Source organism: Equus asinus, chromosome 10 (assembly GCF_041296235.1).
Source record: "Equus asinus isolate D_3611 breed Donkey chromosome 10, EquAss-T2T_v2, whole genome shotgun sequence".
Classification (NCBI taxonomy): domain Eukaryota; kingdom Metazoa; phylum Chordata; class Mammalia; order Perissodactyla; family Equidae; genus Equus; species Equus asinus.
The window spans coordinates 28,555,378-28,574,850 of record NC_091799.1 but is presented as its reverse complement, the minus strand read 5'-3'; the positions used below and the strand labels follow the sequence as shown (position 1 = coordinate 28,574,850).

At 43.6% G+C, this 19,473-nt stretch overlaps 1 protein-coding gene across 1 annotated transcript in view; it reads left to right on the top strand.

Moving 5' to 3' along the window:
- PAPPA (pappalysin 1) overlaps positions 1-19,473 on the top strand; it is a 240,734-nt gene that overhangs the window by 56,243 nt on the left and 165,018 nt on the right. The window contains exons 4-6 of the mRNA XM_014830350.3: positions 1,504-1,797; positions 9,332-9,524; positions 15,873-15,994. Coding sequence (XP_014685836.3) covers positions 1,504-1,797; positions 9,332-9,524; positions 15,873-15,994 — 609 coding nt within the window. The remainder of the gene's footprint in view (positions 1-1,503; positions 1,798-9,331; positions 9,525-15,872; positions 15,995-19,473) is intronic.

Sequence of the window (19,473 nt, the reverse complement as noted above, 5' to 3'; positions counted from 1 at the left end):
GCAGTTCAGAATTAATAGACTCCGTGAGCCCCATGACTGAGCAAGCTCACCCTCCCGCCAGTTCCATCTGAGATAAAACTCCCCCCACGCCTCCTTCAGGCTTGCCAGTACAAATCAGCAAGGTCCTGCCTCCTCATCATTCTTTTGTTAAGACGCTGCTCTGCACTTAGTTACTACTTGCAGGGTGCTCAGACCTGAATTTTAACCCTCCCTTAAACACACTTGGATTTTAAAATTTAAGTATCTCTTTCTGCCAGCCTCTACATATTTCTCCACTGCCTAAAATGAACAGGGAAAAATGCTGTCCATTGGTTCTACTGAGATCTCTTCCATGTATCTCCCCAAGCTAAGCAATCCTCGATCTTCGAAGACATGTGAAGCAGATCATCACTTCTCAAATTAGAACATACAGACAAGTCATCTGAGGCTCTTGTCAAAATACAGACTCTGATTCTGTATGTCTGGGATGGGACCTGAGATTCTGCGTTTCTAATCACCTTCTGGGTGCCTCACTCTGAGAGGCAAGTAGTTAGTAAGTAAGGTTCTCACTGTATGTCAAGCGCTATGCTGGCTGCTTACATGTCATTAGTTAGATCTCAGGAAACTTCTTTAGTTGGGTCAGCATTCAGCCAATATTCAACATACATTGAATGAGATGCCATATTCTGGGCCCTGTGATACACATTAGCAGTAGAACTCAGATTATGAGCCTTGGCTTTAGAACCCAAGGATCTTGGGTTCAGATTCCAGCTTCACACTTACTGATTCTTGATCATGGGTCAGTTACTTCACCTCTTCATGAATCCATGGCTCTCTCATGGGGTTGTGAAATGATGAAGTGTGATTGTACGTGTGAAGCACTCAGCACAAGGCCTGAGGATACTTAATAAACACTCGAGAAACATTGGCTACTAGGATCAGTGTTATAATGGTGGACACGACGTGGTGCTGACCTTCATGGATGTTCATGCTCATTGAGTACAGAAGTGAAGCAGTGGGGTTCAGAGACAGTAATGGACTTGTTCAATGTCCAAGAGTTGGTGAAGGCAAAATGAAACCTGGAACCGAGGTGTCTGACTAGGAGGGCTTCCTTTAAACAAAAGCACTTAGAATGTTTGTAAATCAGGGTGTGCCTTTCTTTCTAGGGAAGAGGTTGCAGCAGAAATGTTTACCAGGCCAGAAATCGAAGTCCTTGAATCCTAATCATGCCATTCCTGTTAAGTGGTTTGAAGTCATCTTAGATAAGTTGCCTCACCTCTTTAAGCTTTAGTGTTTCCATCTGAAAAATGAGGGGATTGCACAAAATGACTTTTGAGACTCCTTCCTACTCCACTGATGATTCATAGCACAAGTCGTAACAGCTTTCAGGGTAGTGGAGTCATAGGGTGGAGAAACCTGTGTTTACTTTGGGAAGCACCCCATTTGCCCTTGATTGGTTTGGGGATTCCTGCACTAGGAAGCACAATGCCCAGCTTGCTTAATGCTCTGGTTTTCCCCTTGCAGGTGGCATTGTCTTGAACCCATCTTTCTACGGCATTCCCGGGCACACCCACACCATGATCCATGAGATCGGGCACAGCTTGGGCCTCTACCACATCTTCCGAGGTATCTCGGAAATCCAGTCTTGCAGCGACCCCTGCATGGAGACAGAGCCCTCCTTTGAGACCGGAGACCTCTGCAGTGACACCAACCCAGCCCCGAAACACAAGTTCTGCGGCGACCCGGGACCAGGGAATGACACCTGTGGCTTTCATAGCTTCTTCAACACTCCTTTCAACAACTTCATGAGCTACGCAGGTAGGGCCATATACTCTGTAGAGTGCTTGGGGCTGGATGTCAGATGTGGGCTCCACTCCTGGCTCAGAGTAGCCTTGAACAAGCTGCTTACATTCTCTAAGACTTCTTCATCCCAACAATTCCTCATCCCAAACAATCGAGATAATATTCCTTCCATGAGCAGCTCAGGAGTATGAGGAAGATGCTGTATCTGAAAGTTCCTCAGGATGACACTTTAGGAAGTTGACTAGGACTGAAAGTCAAGAAACCTGAGTAGAAGACCTAACTCTGCCACTAGGTTACTTAACACCTTTGGGTCTGCCATGTGTCCTTGCTGGGCTCACTTTTCTCAAGAAAATTTCTATTTGGATTTGATCTCCATACTTCCTTCTAATTTGGCAGCTGTATATTTCTAAGCAAATGGTTGTTGAATCTTTTTGTAAAACATAAAACTCTCACACTCTGATGTTTTATTATCAAAAAAAGAGTATGCTTTTGGTTTTGCAAATATGAAATTATTACACGAGATGGGTGTGGTTTTCTCCCAACTGCGTATATCCTATCAGCGCCCTTTTTTAAGGACTCATTCTTTGGCTTCTAGGATACCTGTACTTTCTTTTAGCAAATATCAAGGCCACTTCTAGCTCTTATAGCATGTTTGGCAAATTAGAACAAGATACCCCTTCCTCAGCACAGTCAGAGCCCTCACCACTGGCCCCTTAAGCCAACAGTCCTTGGGTAAGACATGATCCACAAAATTGCACATGGTAACCCAGTGTCGAATTCTATTGTAATATTCAATTTAGATGTCTCTTTCCCCAACTAAAAGAAGTGAGTTCTGTGAAGGCAGAGAATGGCTCTTGTACATCCCTGTATCCTTAGCACCTAGCATAGGGTCTGATACTTAATAGATGTTTGTTAGGAAGAAAGAGAAGGAGGGGGAGAGGAATGGAGGGAGAGAGGCAGTAAGGGAAGAAGATGAATAAATTCTCTTAGAACAGGTATATAAAATCGATTCTTGTCAATAACCATGTCTCTACTTCTGTAAAAGTTTTTTGTTCACAAAGGACTTTAATACACACCGTCTCATTTAATTCTCACACAAATCTATGGAGTAAGAACTATCCCCGTTTTACAGATGACAGTGCTGAGGTTCACCAAAGTCATTTGCCCCAGGTCACACATATGATGCCAAGTATTGTTTTTTTTCTCTTTTACTTTTGTGACACTCTTCAAAAGAGGCCTAGCTGATGGTTGAGTGGGATATTGAGCAATTTGGGTGGGTTTGGCACTCTGTCTCACAGGTCTGCCTTGGCAGGCTTCCCCAAGTGGCTCTGTGAGAGGAGTTCTAGGCCTCTACCTCCCCTTGAACCAGGAAAGCCCCCTTCTAACAGTTTTTCGTTTCTTTTGGGGTTTTGCCTCAGATTGCGTTTGAAGAGAGGATTTCCCTACTGAAACCCAATGAACTCAATGATCCCCATTGGGTCTTCCTGCTTTCCTATCTGGGCTGATGACTTCTGAGGGCCTCTCCAGTTTAAGATTCATACAGTTCAAACCTGAGGTCTCTTGAAGGTTCGGCAACCCACCCTTGGCACCATAAAGGGTCTTTAGGTTTATGTCTCTATAAAAGACCAGAGTGCTGGGTATTTCCTCAAAAGCAGATTCCCACTGGACTCCCATTCCCAGCCAAGCTGACATCCCACATCCGGTGCCCTGTCCCCTCACACAGCCCTGCTTACGTTCCATTTCTGTAGCACCTTTCCTTGGCCAGCTCAATGCACATGGAAAATAAACAATAACATGAGTTTGGAAGTTTGCCGGCCTCTTAGAAGCCTAGGAGCTGCCACTAGCTACCAGACCCCCATAAACTAAATCTTTTTTTGTTCCCCTTTGTACAGATCTAAAGGGTGATTGATTTACTGTTGTTTTTTTAAAGGAACCCCTCAGCTCAGTGACCCATTAACAGCAGAACTAATTCACTGAGCTACGATAACAAACTTACACCCGCAAAAGCGTATTCAAGGCGACCACGAGCTTTGAAATGTTTGTTTTCCTTAGGATCTCTGATAGATGAGGTGACAAAAGCAGCTGGATGAAATTCAAAATGCAGAACGAAATCGGGTTCTCAGGGCTGAGGAGAGAGATGCACAAGGGCTCTGCCGTCAAGGCAAGAGGGTGGAGACTATACTGGGTCCACTGCTTCTGGATCCTTCCTTCCTGGGTGCTTCTTCCTCAGGCTTGGTCTCTAGCTGGGTGAAGAGTCTAGTGCTGTGCTATCTAATAGAACTTTCTGTAAAAATGGACGTGTTCTGTGTCCGTGCTGTCCAGTATGATAACCATTATCCATATGTGGCTACTGAGCCCTTGAAACATGGCTAGTAAGACTGAGCAACTGAATGGTTAGTCTTAAGTAATTTTAATTAGTTTAAATTGATATAACCACACATGGCTGGTGGCTGCCATATTGGTCAGTGCATACATGCAATAATTATTGAGTGCCTATGATATGCCAAGGCAGTTCATAGGTTTGTCTCATAAAATCCTCAAAATAACCCAATGAGGTAAGCGCTGTTATTATCACACCCATTTTGCAGATGCAGAAAGTGTGGTTTAGGTAGCTTAAATAGCTTTCCCAGGGCACACAGCAATAAGGCAAGCTTTTCTTACTGTGGAGCCTGTGGTATTAATCAGTAATTATCTGGCTCCCTTTCTGATACTAGGGGAAGATTGAGAGGGTCCCGTGTGCTCAGATCAAGCAGGCACGAGGTAGCTGATGGGACCAAGCCTAGTTGAGCACAGGTGAGTGTGGTCACGCTGAACTGTCAGATAAACTCTGAGCAGGTAGAAGAGTAGCAGCTTGGACTCCATTTCCTGAAGATAGTACGCCATAGGCAGCCCACCAAGAGTACCCTCTCATCAGGGCCTCCTTAAGAGCATGGAAGCCAGACCTTCTCCAGTGTCTTGTTACTATCTTTCTGTCTTTCTGTGTATCAGGACCTTTTTTGTGTGTGAGGATGATTGTCGCTGAGCTAACATCTGTGCCAGTCTTCCTCTATTTTGTATGTGGGACACCACCACAGCATGGCCTGATGAGCAGTGTGCAGGTCCGTGCCCAGGATCCGAACCTGCAAACCCTGGGCCACTGAAGTGGAGTGTGCAAACCCAACCACTATGTCACCGGGTAGGCCCCCTGGACCATGTAATATGCACATATGCTTTGACCCAGCAATCCCACCTCTAAGGAATCTATCCTCAGAAACTAAATCAGTTGATGTGTTTAAAGATTTAGTCCTAAGAATGTTCTTAACACTCTTCATCCTCCAAATATTAATTAGGCATTTACTATCTGCCAGGCAGAGAAGAAAAATGCTTCTATGTGTGAATAATTGGAAACTGCTTACAGCCCAAAGAGAATAAATTGCTGAAATAAGTCACAAGGCATCCATATGATAGAGCATTATGTGGCTACTAAAGGTGACACAGAAGACGATTGAGGGGCACGGATAGAAGCAAGAGTAACATAGTGGTACAGAGCATGAAATTTGGAGGCTGGGGACCAAACTTGAATCCTTCGTGTGCTAGCCTTTGACGCTGGACAAGTTACTGCTCCTCTTTGAGCCTCAGTTACTTCGTCTATACTGTGGAGGATCCTCATACTTAGCTTGTGTGATAGTATCTGTAATCATACAGGTAAATAACTTAGAACTGTCCTTGGTACCATAACTAGTGCTCAATAAATGACAACTAGTAGGATTATCTGTTAACTACTTAACATGAAAACAGTCCAGAGCCTTATGTGTCGTGTCAGACCTGGCATATATATTGTATATATAGAAATATATATAAATAAATATAAAATATAAATAAATATTTATAAATATATATTAAATGTAAATATACTTATTTGTGATATATATGCTTGTGATGATGAGAATTATAGAAATTCACTGTAGGTATTCACATAGACATGTGAATACATACACACTAAATATTAGTTGTATTACCTCTAGGTAATGAGTTTAGGGTGATATTTATTTCTTTGTAACATTTTTGACAGATTCCAAATGTTCTACAGTGGATATGATCATTTATTGTTGTTACTATTATTATCATTATTTTTAAAACAACAGAAAAATATGGATTTTTACAAAGGGCAACTTGGTTATTCTTGCACTAGACATGGGTTAGCTAGTTAAATGCTCTCCTCAGCCTTAGGAGGCAGGTGGCATCATTGCTCCCTATGTTACAGTGGGTGAAGATGAGGCTGTCCAGGGTCAGCATTTTGCCCAGGTTCCAGAGGGACTGGAGGTACTGAGTTCCATGCCCTGAACCTCCGTGCTTTGTGGCCTCCCAGCTGGAGATGGAGATGTGTTCTTGAGAGCAAAGTCCAGTTAGCAAACTCAGGACACAACATCAACAGCATGGAGACTGATTCAGGCTCCCAAGGCGCTGAAATCCCCCAAGTCCTTTCTGCTTAGGGACAAGATGGGGACAGAAGAACAGGGTGGGGCTAGCGGGTCCTGGAAACTGGGATCAAGTAGCCACGGATGTCAGGAGGGGAAGAGTGTGGAGGCAAGAAGCCAAGCGGGGCTGGCTCTAGACATTAGCTAATTGAGACAGAGCATTTGTGATAAACGGAAAACCCTTTGGTACCTCACCCAAGATTCTGATAGCAACTCAGTCTCTAAGTGATGGATGGACCCTGGGGTAGATAGTTTCTGCCTTCAGCTTTAAAGTTCAGATAGATTCCTGTTCCCCTGCCAGATTCTATCACCTACTCGTTTTTCAAACGCTTTTTTATTGAACAACATAGAAATGGCTAATTTTTAAGTTATGAAGGGAAAATTCACTTCTTTGGGAAGAGAAAAGCAAACAAATCAGAGTGTATAGAGAAAAAAAGTACTCCTTTTCCGTCTCCATTCATCTTGATAAATGCTTCATGTGCTTCAGCTCATTGAATCCTCTGTGTAGTGGGGTTGATTTAATGTCTTCAATTTATACATGAGAGACCCGAGTTTTAAAGTTACTTCCTTCTTTTGGAAATGACTGATTCGTATTGTAGTCTATGCATGCACCTTAACATACACGGTGATTCCCCTATTAAAGTGGTATTTTTAATATTTTTACTATATAAATGATGATTCAAAAAAATCCCTGTACGCATATATTTCCCATGTTTATTCACAAATATCTACTATTGAATTCCTAACTGTGATATTGCTAGATCAAAGAGAATGAATACTTTATGTTCCTTTTTTTTCTGCTTCCTGTTTTCCAGCACTCACACACACAAGCACTATGCCCAATCATGAGACAGTGAGCATGTACTGAGCATTTATTATGGTTCTTGGTGCTCCACTCTCCTTAATTCGCAGCTGTCTTCTGAAATAAGCACTCTTGTTATCATCATTTCCACTTTACAGGTGGGGAAACTGAGACACTGACAGCGTGAAATATCTTGCCCATTTCACTCCAGATCCTTCATGCACTAATCTAACTATATAGCCCAATTTCCTTAGCCATCATACCCTTCTCCTGCATCTACCCTATCCAGTGGCTTTTCCAAGGCTTTAGGGATGAAGTGTAAAGTTCATAGTAACCAAGAAAAACATGTCCAAACTGAGACATTTGGACTCCAGGCAATGGGGAGCCATAGAATGTTTGGTATCCAAGAAGTTACATGGTGGCATCTGGGCTTGAGAGCGATTTATGCAACTAGTGCTTGCTAAGGGACACCAGGCTCTTCCACTTCCTCCACATATATGAAGGACTTCCCCAGTGTGGTGGAAAGGAGACTGTCAAAAACTACTAAGGGGATTGGAGGCAGCTTCTGTGTATAACCTCCTTGAACCCCCGTCCTTTCCCCGAGCTAGATTCTCAAGGTCACATCCAACTGCCCAGCATTCGCCCAAACTTATTTTCTGTTTGTTTGATAAGGGGAAGTGAGTTTACACTGAAGGATTCCCAGTGCTGGATTTATTTTAATATCTGGCGAGCCCGGGGCTCCTCCGTCTGGGGCCCAGCTGCAGAAATCCCGACCAGGCAGACACCTCTGGGAAGTGGTGTTTTTGGAAACCAAGCCAAAACAATGCCTCGCCCTGCCTCTGGGGCAGCTGAACAAAGCTGTTGAAGGGAGAGATGGGAGGCAAGCTTCTTCCTAGGGGGGCGAGTCTTGGGTCATGGCCTTCAGTTGGCATCATAGAAAAGGGAGAGTAGGACTGAAGGTCATTAGATTTGAAGACATTTAAGAGATTGTATTCTGGCTTCCTCAGACTCAGGCTCAACTGCTGTTTATCAAGCACCTGCAGGATACTTTACCCATACAAGCTCTCATTTACACTCAGACAGAAGTTCTCCTATTGATTAGAAGCCTGGCCTTGGAGTCTTGACTTCCCAGGTTTGAATCTCAGATCTGTCCCTAGCTCTGTGATCTTAAAAAAGCTGCTTAGCCTCTCTCAGCCTCAATTTCCTCCTCTGTAGAATGGAGAAAATGATAATATTTACTCCAAAAATAGTGGGAGAGTTAAATGTGTCCAGAGCACAGTACCTCATGCCTGGTCATACTAAGCACAAGGTAAGTGTCCCAAAGACAGTACTGTGTGGAAGGTGTCATTGTCCTCATACTCCCAGCATGGACACTGAGGCTGGATTCTTCCTAGGTCAGCCTGACTCTGTGGCCTGCGCTGACTGCATAGGACACCATGCCTCTATGGTCCTCCAGCTCCCTCCCCTGCAATCCTTCAACCTTCTTTCCCAATCTTAGCTATGCAATCTGGTAGACCTCAAGTATCTGCTTCTTCAGAAGCCTTTCTGGGTTACCCTCTTTCCGCAACACGCTGTCTCCTATTTATCGGCGGTCAGCATCAAAGAGTTTAATGCCCTTGTAATAACCTTGACTCATACAACAAACTGGCCTTCAATAGACTGGTCACTCTTCAAGGGCAGGAATGTTTTCAGTTTCATCTTTCTGTGGCCCTTGGCACTGAGCAGGGAATATGTAATAGATGCTCAGAAGGTTTGTTTGAAGAACAGTGTCACTCCATAAATAAATAGCAGAATGAATGAATGAATGAGTCGATGAAAGAATGTGAAGGAATGAGAGAAGGAGGAAGTGAACGCATAAAGGAATGAGTGAATAAACAAGCAAATGAATGAATGAATGAGAGATATTGAATGAGTAGTGCGGGAGGGAAGGAATAAGGGAATGTGTGACTTACTGGATTTAGGATTACTGGGAGGATTTGGAGCCCATGGAGAGCAGCTTGTCTTGCCCTTGTCCTTAGCCGTGACCTCTGGGTTGCTCACTCTCCAGTCTCAAATGTACTTTGTCAGTTCCATCCGGCCTCCCTTTCCTCCTGTTCCCTCTCACCTGTGTCCAGAAGTGATGACTACCCTAATTTGTTCACAGATCATTAACTCTTGAGCACTGGGAGAGGCCAGCTCTGACTTGGCAAGGACTGGGGTGCTGGCTCTCTGGCCACCAGGTGACGTCACAATGCTCTCGCATGCCGGCCTGTGCAGCCAGGTTCTTATCTCTGTCTCTGCCCGCTTGCAGATGACGACTGCACGGACTCCTTCACGCCCAATCAAGTCGCCAGAATGCACTGTTACCTGGATCTGGTGTACCAGAGCTGGCAGCCCTCCAGAAAACCGGCGCCTGTCGCCCTCGCCCCCCAGATTGTGGGCCACACGACCGACTCTGTGAAGCTGGAGTGGTTCCCGCCCATCGACGGCCACTTCTTTGAAAGGTGAGTGTGGCCTGTGAAGTGTTGATCTCTCTCTCTCTCCTGCCAAGAAGAGGGAAACTTGGAAGGGAAGTGGCCTAGTAGAGGGATTTTGCTGTGTTCTTTGTCCTTGCTCTTGTTCAGTGGCTGCTACCACCACCTAGCACACGGACTGGGCCATCTAGGCAAGCTGTAAATTTGGGGGTCAGGGAACAAATGAACAATGGCTAATAGAAAGTAATAAGTAATAATACATATTTTAAGCAAATGAATATTTAACTTTATTTTATTATTGAAAATTTGGAATCCTCTATTGCCAGAACCTCCTCTGGGATAGAGGTACTGGTCTCCTCTCCATGAGCTTGGGAGTTGAAACTGTCTCTGGTCAGTGGGAAAACATCTTCATATACATATGATATATTATATGTATATATGTATATATATGTGTGTGTATATCTGTGTGCATATTCATATATGATATGTGAATACACATGCAAGTATATAATATACATAATTAGAATCTTGAACTGTGCCTAGGGTTTCTTTGTAGAACTGAAGGTAGAATTTTTAGAAGACCAGGGAATGATATACTGAGGCACAAGATACCTCAGTCCTGCTCCCCAGTCTGTCACTTACTAGCTGTGTGGCTTTGGGGAAGTCACTTTCCCTCCCTGGGTTTTATTCTCCTCCCCTGAAAAGTCAGTCTAATGATGCCTCCGTGGCCGGGAGGTGGAGCTCTGCATCAAATGGACTCTGTGGTGCCTTTCAGCATGGAGACCCCTTGAGGAGCTCAGGCTTAAAGGGAACTAGATTTTAAAGGGTCATGAAATGGACTAAGCCATTGACACCTGTCTTGGAACTTAGCTATAATTTAGGGATTATAGGTATATTACCCTTCTCGGCTCTTGTTGGGGGTGCTTTATCCAATAATGATGATGTAACATTGATGATGTTGAAAATAATAACCAGCTAATGATTAATTAATAGTACTCTATTATTGTGGTTGCCGTCATTATCAAGTGCTTACTCTGCGTCGGATCCTGTACTCACTTAATCTTTCCAGTGACTCTATAAAAGGGGAATCATCTTTTTCATTTGCTGGATAAGCCTGGAATTGGAGCTTAAAGAGGCTGAGATATTTGAACAAGAGCCCAGAGAAGGTGCTGGGGGCTGGGCTCCGACTCACATTTTGCAGTACTGTGTCTCAGGTTCCCATTGCTTTTGTTAAGTCCTTCCAGAACTCGAGTTATGAAGGAGGTGTTCCCCCTCCCCTCAAAAGAACCACAGAAGTTGGCAGGGAGCTCCCATTTACCAGTGTGTGCGTATGTATGTGTGCGTGTGTGTGTGTGCACATTTTGTGTCAGTATAAAAATATATTAGACCATGGCACCACATTAAATTTGGGCTGTAATTGCCCACACTACCATCAGTCCCTGAATCTAGAACGTTCCTTTGGCAGCTGGGTGAAGCAATCGAGGGGCAAGGAAATGCTGTCCCTAGGCTCTCTGTAGAAACCCCCTTCCCCCTGCCTCAGCCGCCCTCACTGGAAGCTCAGAGCTGGGTTTGGGAAACCTCATGTGACACTTCAGAACAGGCTTTCCAGCAGCCTGTAGATTTATTTATTTTTTCTGTGGCGATGAGAAGTATCAGACTTTTGGTCAAGCCTTGGCCTCAATTCCACTTACAAATGGAAGTTTTGTAAATGAAGCTTCCTGTGTATGTATTCAATTTGTATTTCATAAAGCAGTTATTGTCCATTAAATAAATACCATCTGATTGTTGGAAACCTATTGGAGGGTTAATTGTTGTGTAATGAGATATGTCTCTATTACATAGTGCCCTCAGCTTCAATCAATATGTTTTTAATAACCTATAGTCAGTTGGTACTTGAGGTGCATACAATAGCTATTCTGTTCAGTCTGATTTCATAATGGAATTATCATATGTTAAATTAAAACTGACATTTTAGAAACATGTCTAATTAGGGTTAACAGCTACGTAGACCATAGTCTATAGCTAAAGGAAGTCGGTCAACAAGTTCAATAAATTGTTGTAAAGAAATGGAACAATCACTCTCCCATACACACAGAGTTTATACTCTGTAAATTGACTTAGTATGAAGTGCATAAGCTTTGATGTCAGATTGTCTGTGTTCTGTTCTCAGCTTTACCACTCCTAGTCTATGCCACCTGAGCAAGCCATCTCACCTCTCTGGTCCTCTATGACCTTCTGAGTCTTCTTTCATAAAAAAGGTGTTAATTGTACCCACTTCATCTGGCTTTTGAGGGGAATTCAACAAGATGACATCTGTGATATGCCTAGCACGCACATTCTATGTTCAAGAAATATTAGCTCCCATCTTGTACAAAGTTTTCCAGGGCTGTTCAGTTACTTGAAAATTCTCTTTCCCTGCAAAATCTCTGGTGTTTTCCACTACATCCATCAATGCCAACCTCTTGCCCCTGGCCATCCTCATGTCCTCCTGCTGTTCCTCACATCTGTAGTCTAAGAGAATATACAAGGGTTTTCCTTAAGAAAACATATTCAGATCCTCCCACAGCCTGTGTCCTCACACATGGGCAACTGAATAAATAATTCAAGGCCACCCTTGGCTTTTTTAACTCCTTTATTTTTATCTGTCTTGCAAACATGTGTTGACTGGATGGTTTCAGTTATCTGAAAAATCAACTGTGGTATATTGGAAGGAGTACTGGTCTGGGAACTGAGAGACCCAAGTCTGATGTCTTTGCGATGTCATCTGTTTCCTTTTCCTCTTCAGCCTCAGTTTTCTGATCTATAGGCCAGAGGATATCTAGCCTTTCTCAGCCAAGATTCCTCTTCCGAATCTCAGAACACAGACCCGAGTGACTATTTCCTCAATTCTCCAAGGATGGTACATAACTGGTACCATTCTAGATGCATTCGAGAGAAGTTAACTCATCTGTGGATGCCTTACAGAAGCACTGTCAAATAGGACTTTCTGCAGTAATGGCAGTGGTCTGTGTCTGCACTATCCAATATGGTAGCCATTAGCCGACTGTGGCTGTGGAATGCTTGAAATGTGGTAAGTGTGACTGAGGAACTGAATTTCTAAATTTATTTCATTTTAAATTTAAATAGCCACATGTGGCTGGTGACTGCTGGTTCAACAGCACAGACTTGGAGCTTTAAGCTTTGATTCTCATGGAACCTGGGTAAGAAAGTTGGTCTCTTCCAGTGTTAGTATCCTGTACTTCTGCGATTTCATTGTGTGTGTGTGTGTGTGTGTGTGTAGGTGCCCATAAAAATCAAATAAATAAGAACTCTAAGGTAAGAAACATGTATTATACACTCTCTGGATGTGCTGGATTTGCCGTCTGATTTTGATAAAGCCCATATTGACTGCTTGACTTTCCTAGCTATGACCTTGGTGTGATTACTTAGTAGTCTTGATCCTGAGTTTCCTAATCTATAAAATGGGACTATCACCCACCACACCCAGAATCACACTACTGCTTTTTAGTTGCTGACTTTGCTTTGACTTTTGTCCTTCTCTCCCCAATCCATTCTTCATTCAGCATGCAGCCTGATCTTTTAAAAATGTGAATCAGAACATATCACCCCATGCTTTACAACTCTCCAGTAGCTTCTCATTATTTTATGTGTAATCTACACGTAGTCTGCAGGACCGTCCCTGATCTGGCCCTTGCCTACGTGTCCAACTGCCTTTCTTACTGCTCTTTCCTTCATTGGTGACTCTTGCCACTCAGGCTTCTTCCTGGATCCCTGTGGACTAAGCCCTTTTTTCCTACTTAGATCTTGTGCATACCTTGAGACTGCACCTGGAATGCTTTACATCCACTCTTTGTGTCATCCTTTTGTGTCATTTAGCTCTCCCCATAAATGGCATCCCCTCACTAAGGTCTTCTATGACTGCACCAATCTTAATTAGCCCAGTGTGCCCCGTCCCCCCTTATTGTCTCCTATATCATCCATTTACTTTCCTTCAGAACTTATTGAATCTGTAATTTTATATCTGTTTACCTATTTGTTTATGGACTGTTGCCTCCACTAGTCTGCAAGCTCTATGATGGCAGATACCACATCTAATTTACTCACTGTTGGTGGTCAGTGTACAGTGCTAGTGCTTGTACAGTGCTAGTACCTGTACAGTGCTAGTACCAGAGGCTGTTCAATGACTATCCATTCAATGAATCAATGAAACAATGAATGAACATGTGAATCAATGAATGGACATGAGGGAATGCACTTTGTGGAGCTCTGTGCAAACAAGGCACATTTCCTGTCCAATGGATAATGGTTTGTTCACTCATCAACGTATTTATTGGGAACCTAGGATGTGTCAAGAACTCAGTGAAGTGCAGGTGACTGTATGTGTATTATCTAAAATAAAGCATCTAAAGAAATAGAAAGAAAGGTTCAATGGCCGTTAAGATCAGTGTGGTTGCTGATTCCCTCCCAGGACGTTTGTAATCTCATTGTCATCTTAAAGCCAGTCATGTGACTCAGAGTCATGCACAGATTGTGGTCATTGTAATGGAACTCTGCCCTCCACAGTGGTACTGAGAAAGTTTCTCTCCCCACTCCTTATTCCCTGCCTACAAGTATATTTGTATGATTAATATTATTCCTAGTTCAGAAGTAACTCATACATATTCAAAATATGTAGAAAATTCAGAAAACCAGAAGGAATAAAAATGGGGTGAAAAATCATCCTATGTTCCACCACCCAGAAATTACTGCCAACAATATTTTGTCACATAAGGTTATTTGAACAGCATTGAGATGCTGCTTTAGATTCAGTTTTGAATATGGCTTTTTCACTTAACATTATAGTTTATACTTTTTCCATGAAATTCCATAATCTTTATAAATATTTTTGTAATAGCTGTTTATTATTCCCTTGAGAAGATTAACCTTATGCTATTTAATCATTCTCCTATCACTGAATATTAGCGTGCTTGCAAAATTTCTACCTATGTGTGGTTTCGTATTTACAATGCTAAAGATGAGGATGCAAAATCTGCAAGTTGATGGCCTCGTCTAGGTTAATCATGAGTCTTAGCAACATGTCTGAGTGAATGTCATTTATCCATACATCCAACCATCCATCCATCCATCCATCTATCCATCTATCCATCCATCTAGTCCTTCAGCTACATATGTTGCCCACTATCTAAGCAGATAAGCCGAGGCATGACCTGTTCAGATTTAGGGTTGGAGATGAGCTCCCTGGAAGCTGTGTGGAGGAGGAATGGGGAGCACCAGAAAACTGCAATGCTCACAAGCATGCTCTTCCTTACCATGCGGGCATAGGGGCTACAGAGCTTCTCTGTGAAGGGAAAGCCCTAAAGTTTGAGATAAGGCTCTGCCATTGTGTCCTTTCAGGTAGCCAAAGGACAGAGATTCTTCTAGGAATGAAGAAAGAGATCTTGGCAGGACTGTTGCATTTTGAGAAATAATGGGTTGGCCTGGGACATTCCTGACAATCTTCCCTTTCCAGTACCTCTGCAAAGCTTGTCAGATTTGCAGAATTTCGGGTCCACAACAGTACAGAAGGAGAAGGCTTATTCCTCTCCCTTCCCCCCAGCTGCCTCCTAAACAGATGCCAAATCTGGATGACAAGTAGGATCCTGGAGGCTGTTGTGACTAGAAGGAGATTGAATTCAGAGACACAAGACACTAGACAGTAGAAGGAGTCACCATAATATTCCACTTCTGGGCCTGGTCTCTCTGAGAGATTAGCTCACCCCTTGGAAACCTGCTAAAATGAATTAGATGGCATGGTAAGGAAAGTGCTTTTGACTGTTCAACCAAGGAGTGGCTCATCCATCCCCAGAAGGTCAGGACTGGAAGGTTCTTTCTGCATCATCTAGTTCAGCCTACTCATTTTCAGATGAAGGAACTGAACCATGCTTTCTTTTTATTTAATACCTAAGACATAGGATGTTACCTGGCACATAGTAGGTACCTGATAAATATCGTTCAAAGAATAAAATTTGAGGCCAAATGGGGCAAAAGATGTTCTCACAACCACACATCAAATTCTCGGTGGAGCATTGGATGCCTGATGAAATTAAGATTAGTGCAAGTTTTGAATCTTTGGCCTGTTGATTCCGCACTGCTTGAAATTAAAGAAGTGTATCCACCATCAGAACAGAAGCTGCTTAGGCTCAAACAAGGTGCTTGCTGGGCAGTGTGGAGGAATTTCATTGATAGTCATATTCTGGAAGCTTTGGCATGGATAGGGAGGAAGTAGAGTAACATAGGATTGTGGTGTCCTCTGCCCTATTGCCTTTGTTCTAGTCGAGTCAGTGGCTCATTCACCTGTTCCTAAGTCAGTGCATTTTCCTTCTTTCCTTGGCCTCCTAGAGAATTGGGATCAGCATGTGACCTTTGCCTGGAAGGGAGAATCCTGGTGCAGTATGCCTTCAACGCCTCATCCCCGATGCCCTGCGGCCCATCAGGACACTGGAGTCCTCGGGAAGCAGAAGGTAAGCCACCCTGGAAACTCGTTTGCAAGTTGGGTGTGCAAAGAACAACTCTTTATGATTTTAATGGTCTTTCCCACGTACCATCTCATTTGATCTTGAGATTGCTCTGCAAAGCCAGTATTTTTATTTTATTTTTTTCTTTTTTCTAGCTTGATGGAGATAGAATTGACATACAACCTTGTGTAAGTTTAAGGTGCACAATGTGATGAGTTGATACACGTATATATTGCAAAGTGATTAACTCAATAGGATTAGTTAACACGCCCATCACCTCACACAATTACCTTTTAATTTTTTGCTGAGAACACTAAGATCCACTCTTTTAGCAACTTTCAAGTATACAGTGCATTACTGTTAACTATAGTCACCATGCTGTATATTAGAACTCCAGAATTTATTCATCGTGTAACTGGAAGTTTGTAACCTTTGCCCAACATCAAGTCCAGTATCCATACATTCATTCATTCAACAGACGTCCTTTGAGCACCTGCACTGTCCTAGGTATGTCATCCCACTTTTCATATGAGGAAACAAAGGCACTGAGATACGTGCTCAAAGCCACATGCCTGATAAAAACGCGGTGTGTGTTTGTGTGTTTATGGATTCCTCCAGACCCTGACAGCCTGTGGGTACAAGCAAGGTCACCCTAGAATCAATACACATATTTGGGGGCTTCAAGGCATTGATAGTCTTTGATTGTTCCTCTGTTATTTCTAGGAATACCTAGGACATTATCATATGTGTCACAACTTATTCTGGGTTTTTTTTGCCATTATCCTCCTTTTTGGGATCCATTTGTCAACAAGACACTTGAAGGAAGCGCTGGATGATTGCCACTGTTGTGGGCTCCTCCCATGCCACACCCTTTCTTGCTCAGAGGTGGAGATGTCTCCCAGGCTTCCCGGGGGGTGGGGGACAGCAATCTCTGTGCTCCCTCACAGTACCCTTCACTGCCAGATCCACTCGGTTTTCTACAGAAATGAAGGGAGTGCCTTTCGCCCAATGTTTTGCTGCACTGTCACTTGGCCCTGAGGCAAGGTTACTTGGAACTTAGGGAATCTCATGGAAAATTGCCTATCCAGTTCCCTTCTGCAGTCTCTCTTTCTCTAGGGTTCAGATCTAGTTCCTGAAGCCAGTCTGGCAGAGACCCCATGTTCTCCTCTCAGTTTTCCATCTCACCCTCCTTTGCCCTCAGATGCTTACACTCGGAGCCCCTTGCCCCTGTCCCTCTTGTTCCTCTGCAGGTCAGCTCATGCCAGCAGTCCCTGGGTGGGGACACTAGTCCATCAGAGGGAGCAGAATCTGGTTCCTCACTGAGGTTCAGTGAGAACTCCTCCGTTTTCCTGTATATTTTTAGAAAGAAGGTTGAAAAGAAAAAGCCATAGATAGAATAAAGCAAGGGAGAGGGATCAGAGAGGAAAGTGAAGGAGAAAAATGACAGTACTGTACTTTGTTGTCTTCTGAAGTAGCTTAAAATAAAAATGAGAGTTAAACTTGGGAACTCTAAACAAATTCATCTGGAATGTAAAGCAAGAGGGATGTCTGGGAGAAACCCTCAGTTCAGCCTCACAGAATCACAGTCTGTCAGACTCAGAAGGGATGCCTGGGGTCATCCAGCCCTAATCCCCACCCATTGCAGGAATCCCCCTTGTGCCCTGCCTCACTGGGGCTCTCCTAGCACCAGCTCATGTATTTCCTTGGCCCTCCTGTTCTAGCTCCAGTTGTTAGAAAGTTCTTCCTGAAATCTGAAAGCGTGACTTTTCCACCCAAACTGAACCCACCTTGGGTTCTCACAGAAGAAAGTGTGCGTCTCTTGCACCTGAAAACACTTTGTGTACAGGCAGAGGGTGATCCAGTCTCATCTATGACCACCATAGGAACGTTGTGCCAGGCACTGTGCTGGGCCTGGGCACATGGACAAGGCAGAGTGGACCATCTAATAGGGGAGTCCGATGAGTAAATGGACGATTACGATCGGGTGTGCTGAGGCCCATGCTGATAGCAGTACAGATGCTGGGGGACCAGTAAGAAGGGGATCTTGCCCAGAACTGAGACTCAGGCTACCTGGGAAATGCCACCACTCCGGTGAGCAAGGTGCATTGGAGAATGTGTAAGAAGTTTGGTATATTGAGAGTGGCTGTTTTCTTAGGGTGATCTGGAGCTTATAGTGTTCCTGGAAACTTTTTAGGGTGTCCTCAAAGTCTGAAATTATTTTCGTAATAATGCTATGACATCATCTACCTTTTTCACTCTCATTGTCTCCTGAGAGTACAGTGGAGCTTTCCAGTGGCTGCATGGAGCGTGATGTTATTACTGCTCTGATAGCTAATGGAATGCACGCTTCTGTGTTCTTGTGTTTTAAAGTTTCTCAGTTTTAATTTACAATATGCTAACTACAAATAGGTACAACCTACATAAACAAAAGCTCTTCAGTAATGACAGAAGAACTTAAATGGGTTTGAGGCATGAAGAGCAAGATGTGAAGTGGGGAGAGGTTGGACTAGGTGAGAGATATATTAACCAGATGAAGATGGATTTGGAGTTAAACTGAGGGCAGTGGGAAACACCACGTGCCTTGGCAGGGGTCTGGGATGTGGTGAGATATGCATATGATAAAGATTGCTTGGGTGACTGTGGAGAAGAGATTTGGGGAGGAGCAGCTAGGTGGCTATGGCAGGAATCCAGGAGAGGGATGGTGGTGGCCTGGATGAGGCTGGGGGCGGTGAAGGTGGGGAGAAGACAATGGAATTGAGAGATATTTGAGAGGTAGAACCAACAGGGCTCTCCCCTGAGACTTCTCTGGCTAAAATCATCATAGTTTATGCTACCACTTGTGAGAATGAAATAATTTCCAGACATCTCCCCACACCTCCATCCAATCCAACTGTCAATTGGTTAAGTCTGTTCCTGGTTTGTCCCTGACCCACTTAACACGTGATACGCAGAAGGGAGTTAAACTGGAAGCGCTGAGCTCCTTGGTTCCCTGAGCTGACTCAGGCCTCCAAGGAAACCCAGCTGCCCTGGGTTTTCCTTCAGGATATGTAAATTTAGTACATTCAGGCCAGGAAAAGACACTGTTCTTTTTTTAGAGCATCCTATTACAGGCTCTGTGATCCGTTTGGCTCAGACCCTTTTAATATCCTTGAAGAAATAAACTTTTCCATGAGCCAAACTCTGTAATTTATTTCTCAACTCATTTTCATCCTATTTGTCTTTGTGTGTTTAAGTTTTTGGGCTTCCCAAACTAACATAAAACTCCTAGATCCATGAGCAATGCCAGACGTATCTTTAGGGGGAAAGAGCGTGGGGTGGGGGATGCATGAAGAGGAATGGATCTTGGTCCCAGCCTGGCCATCAAGATGCTCCGTGCTCTTGAGTGATCTTCTCTGAAGATAGCATCTTATCCACAGAATGAATGTCCTTTCCAACTCTAATATTCCATGGAGTTGTAACTTCTTTATTTTAACTCCATATTAACA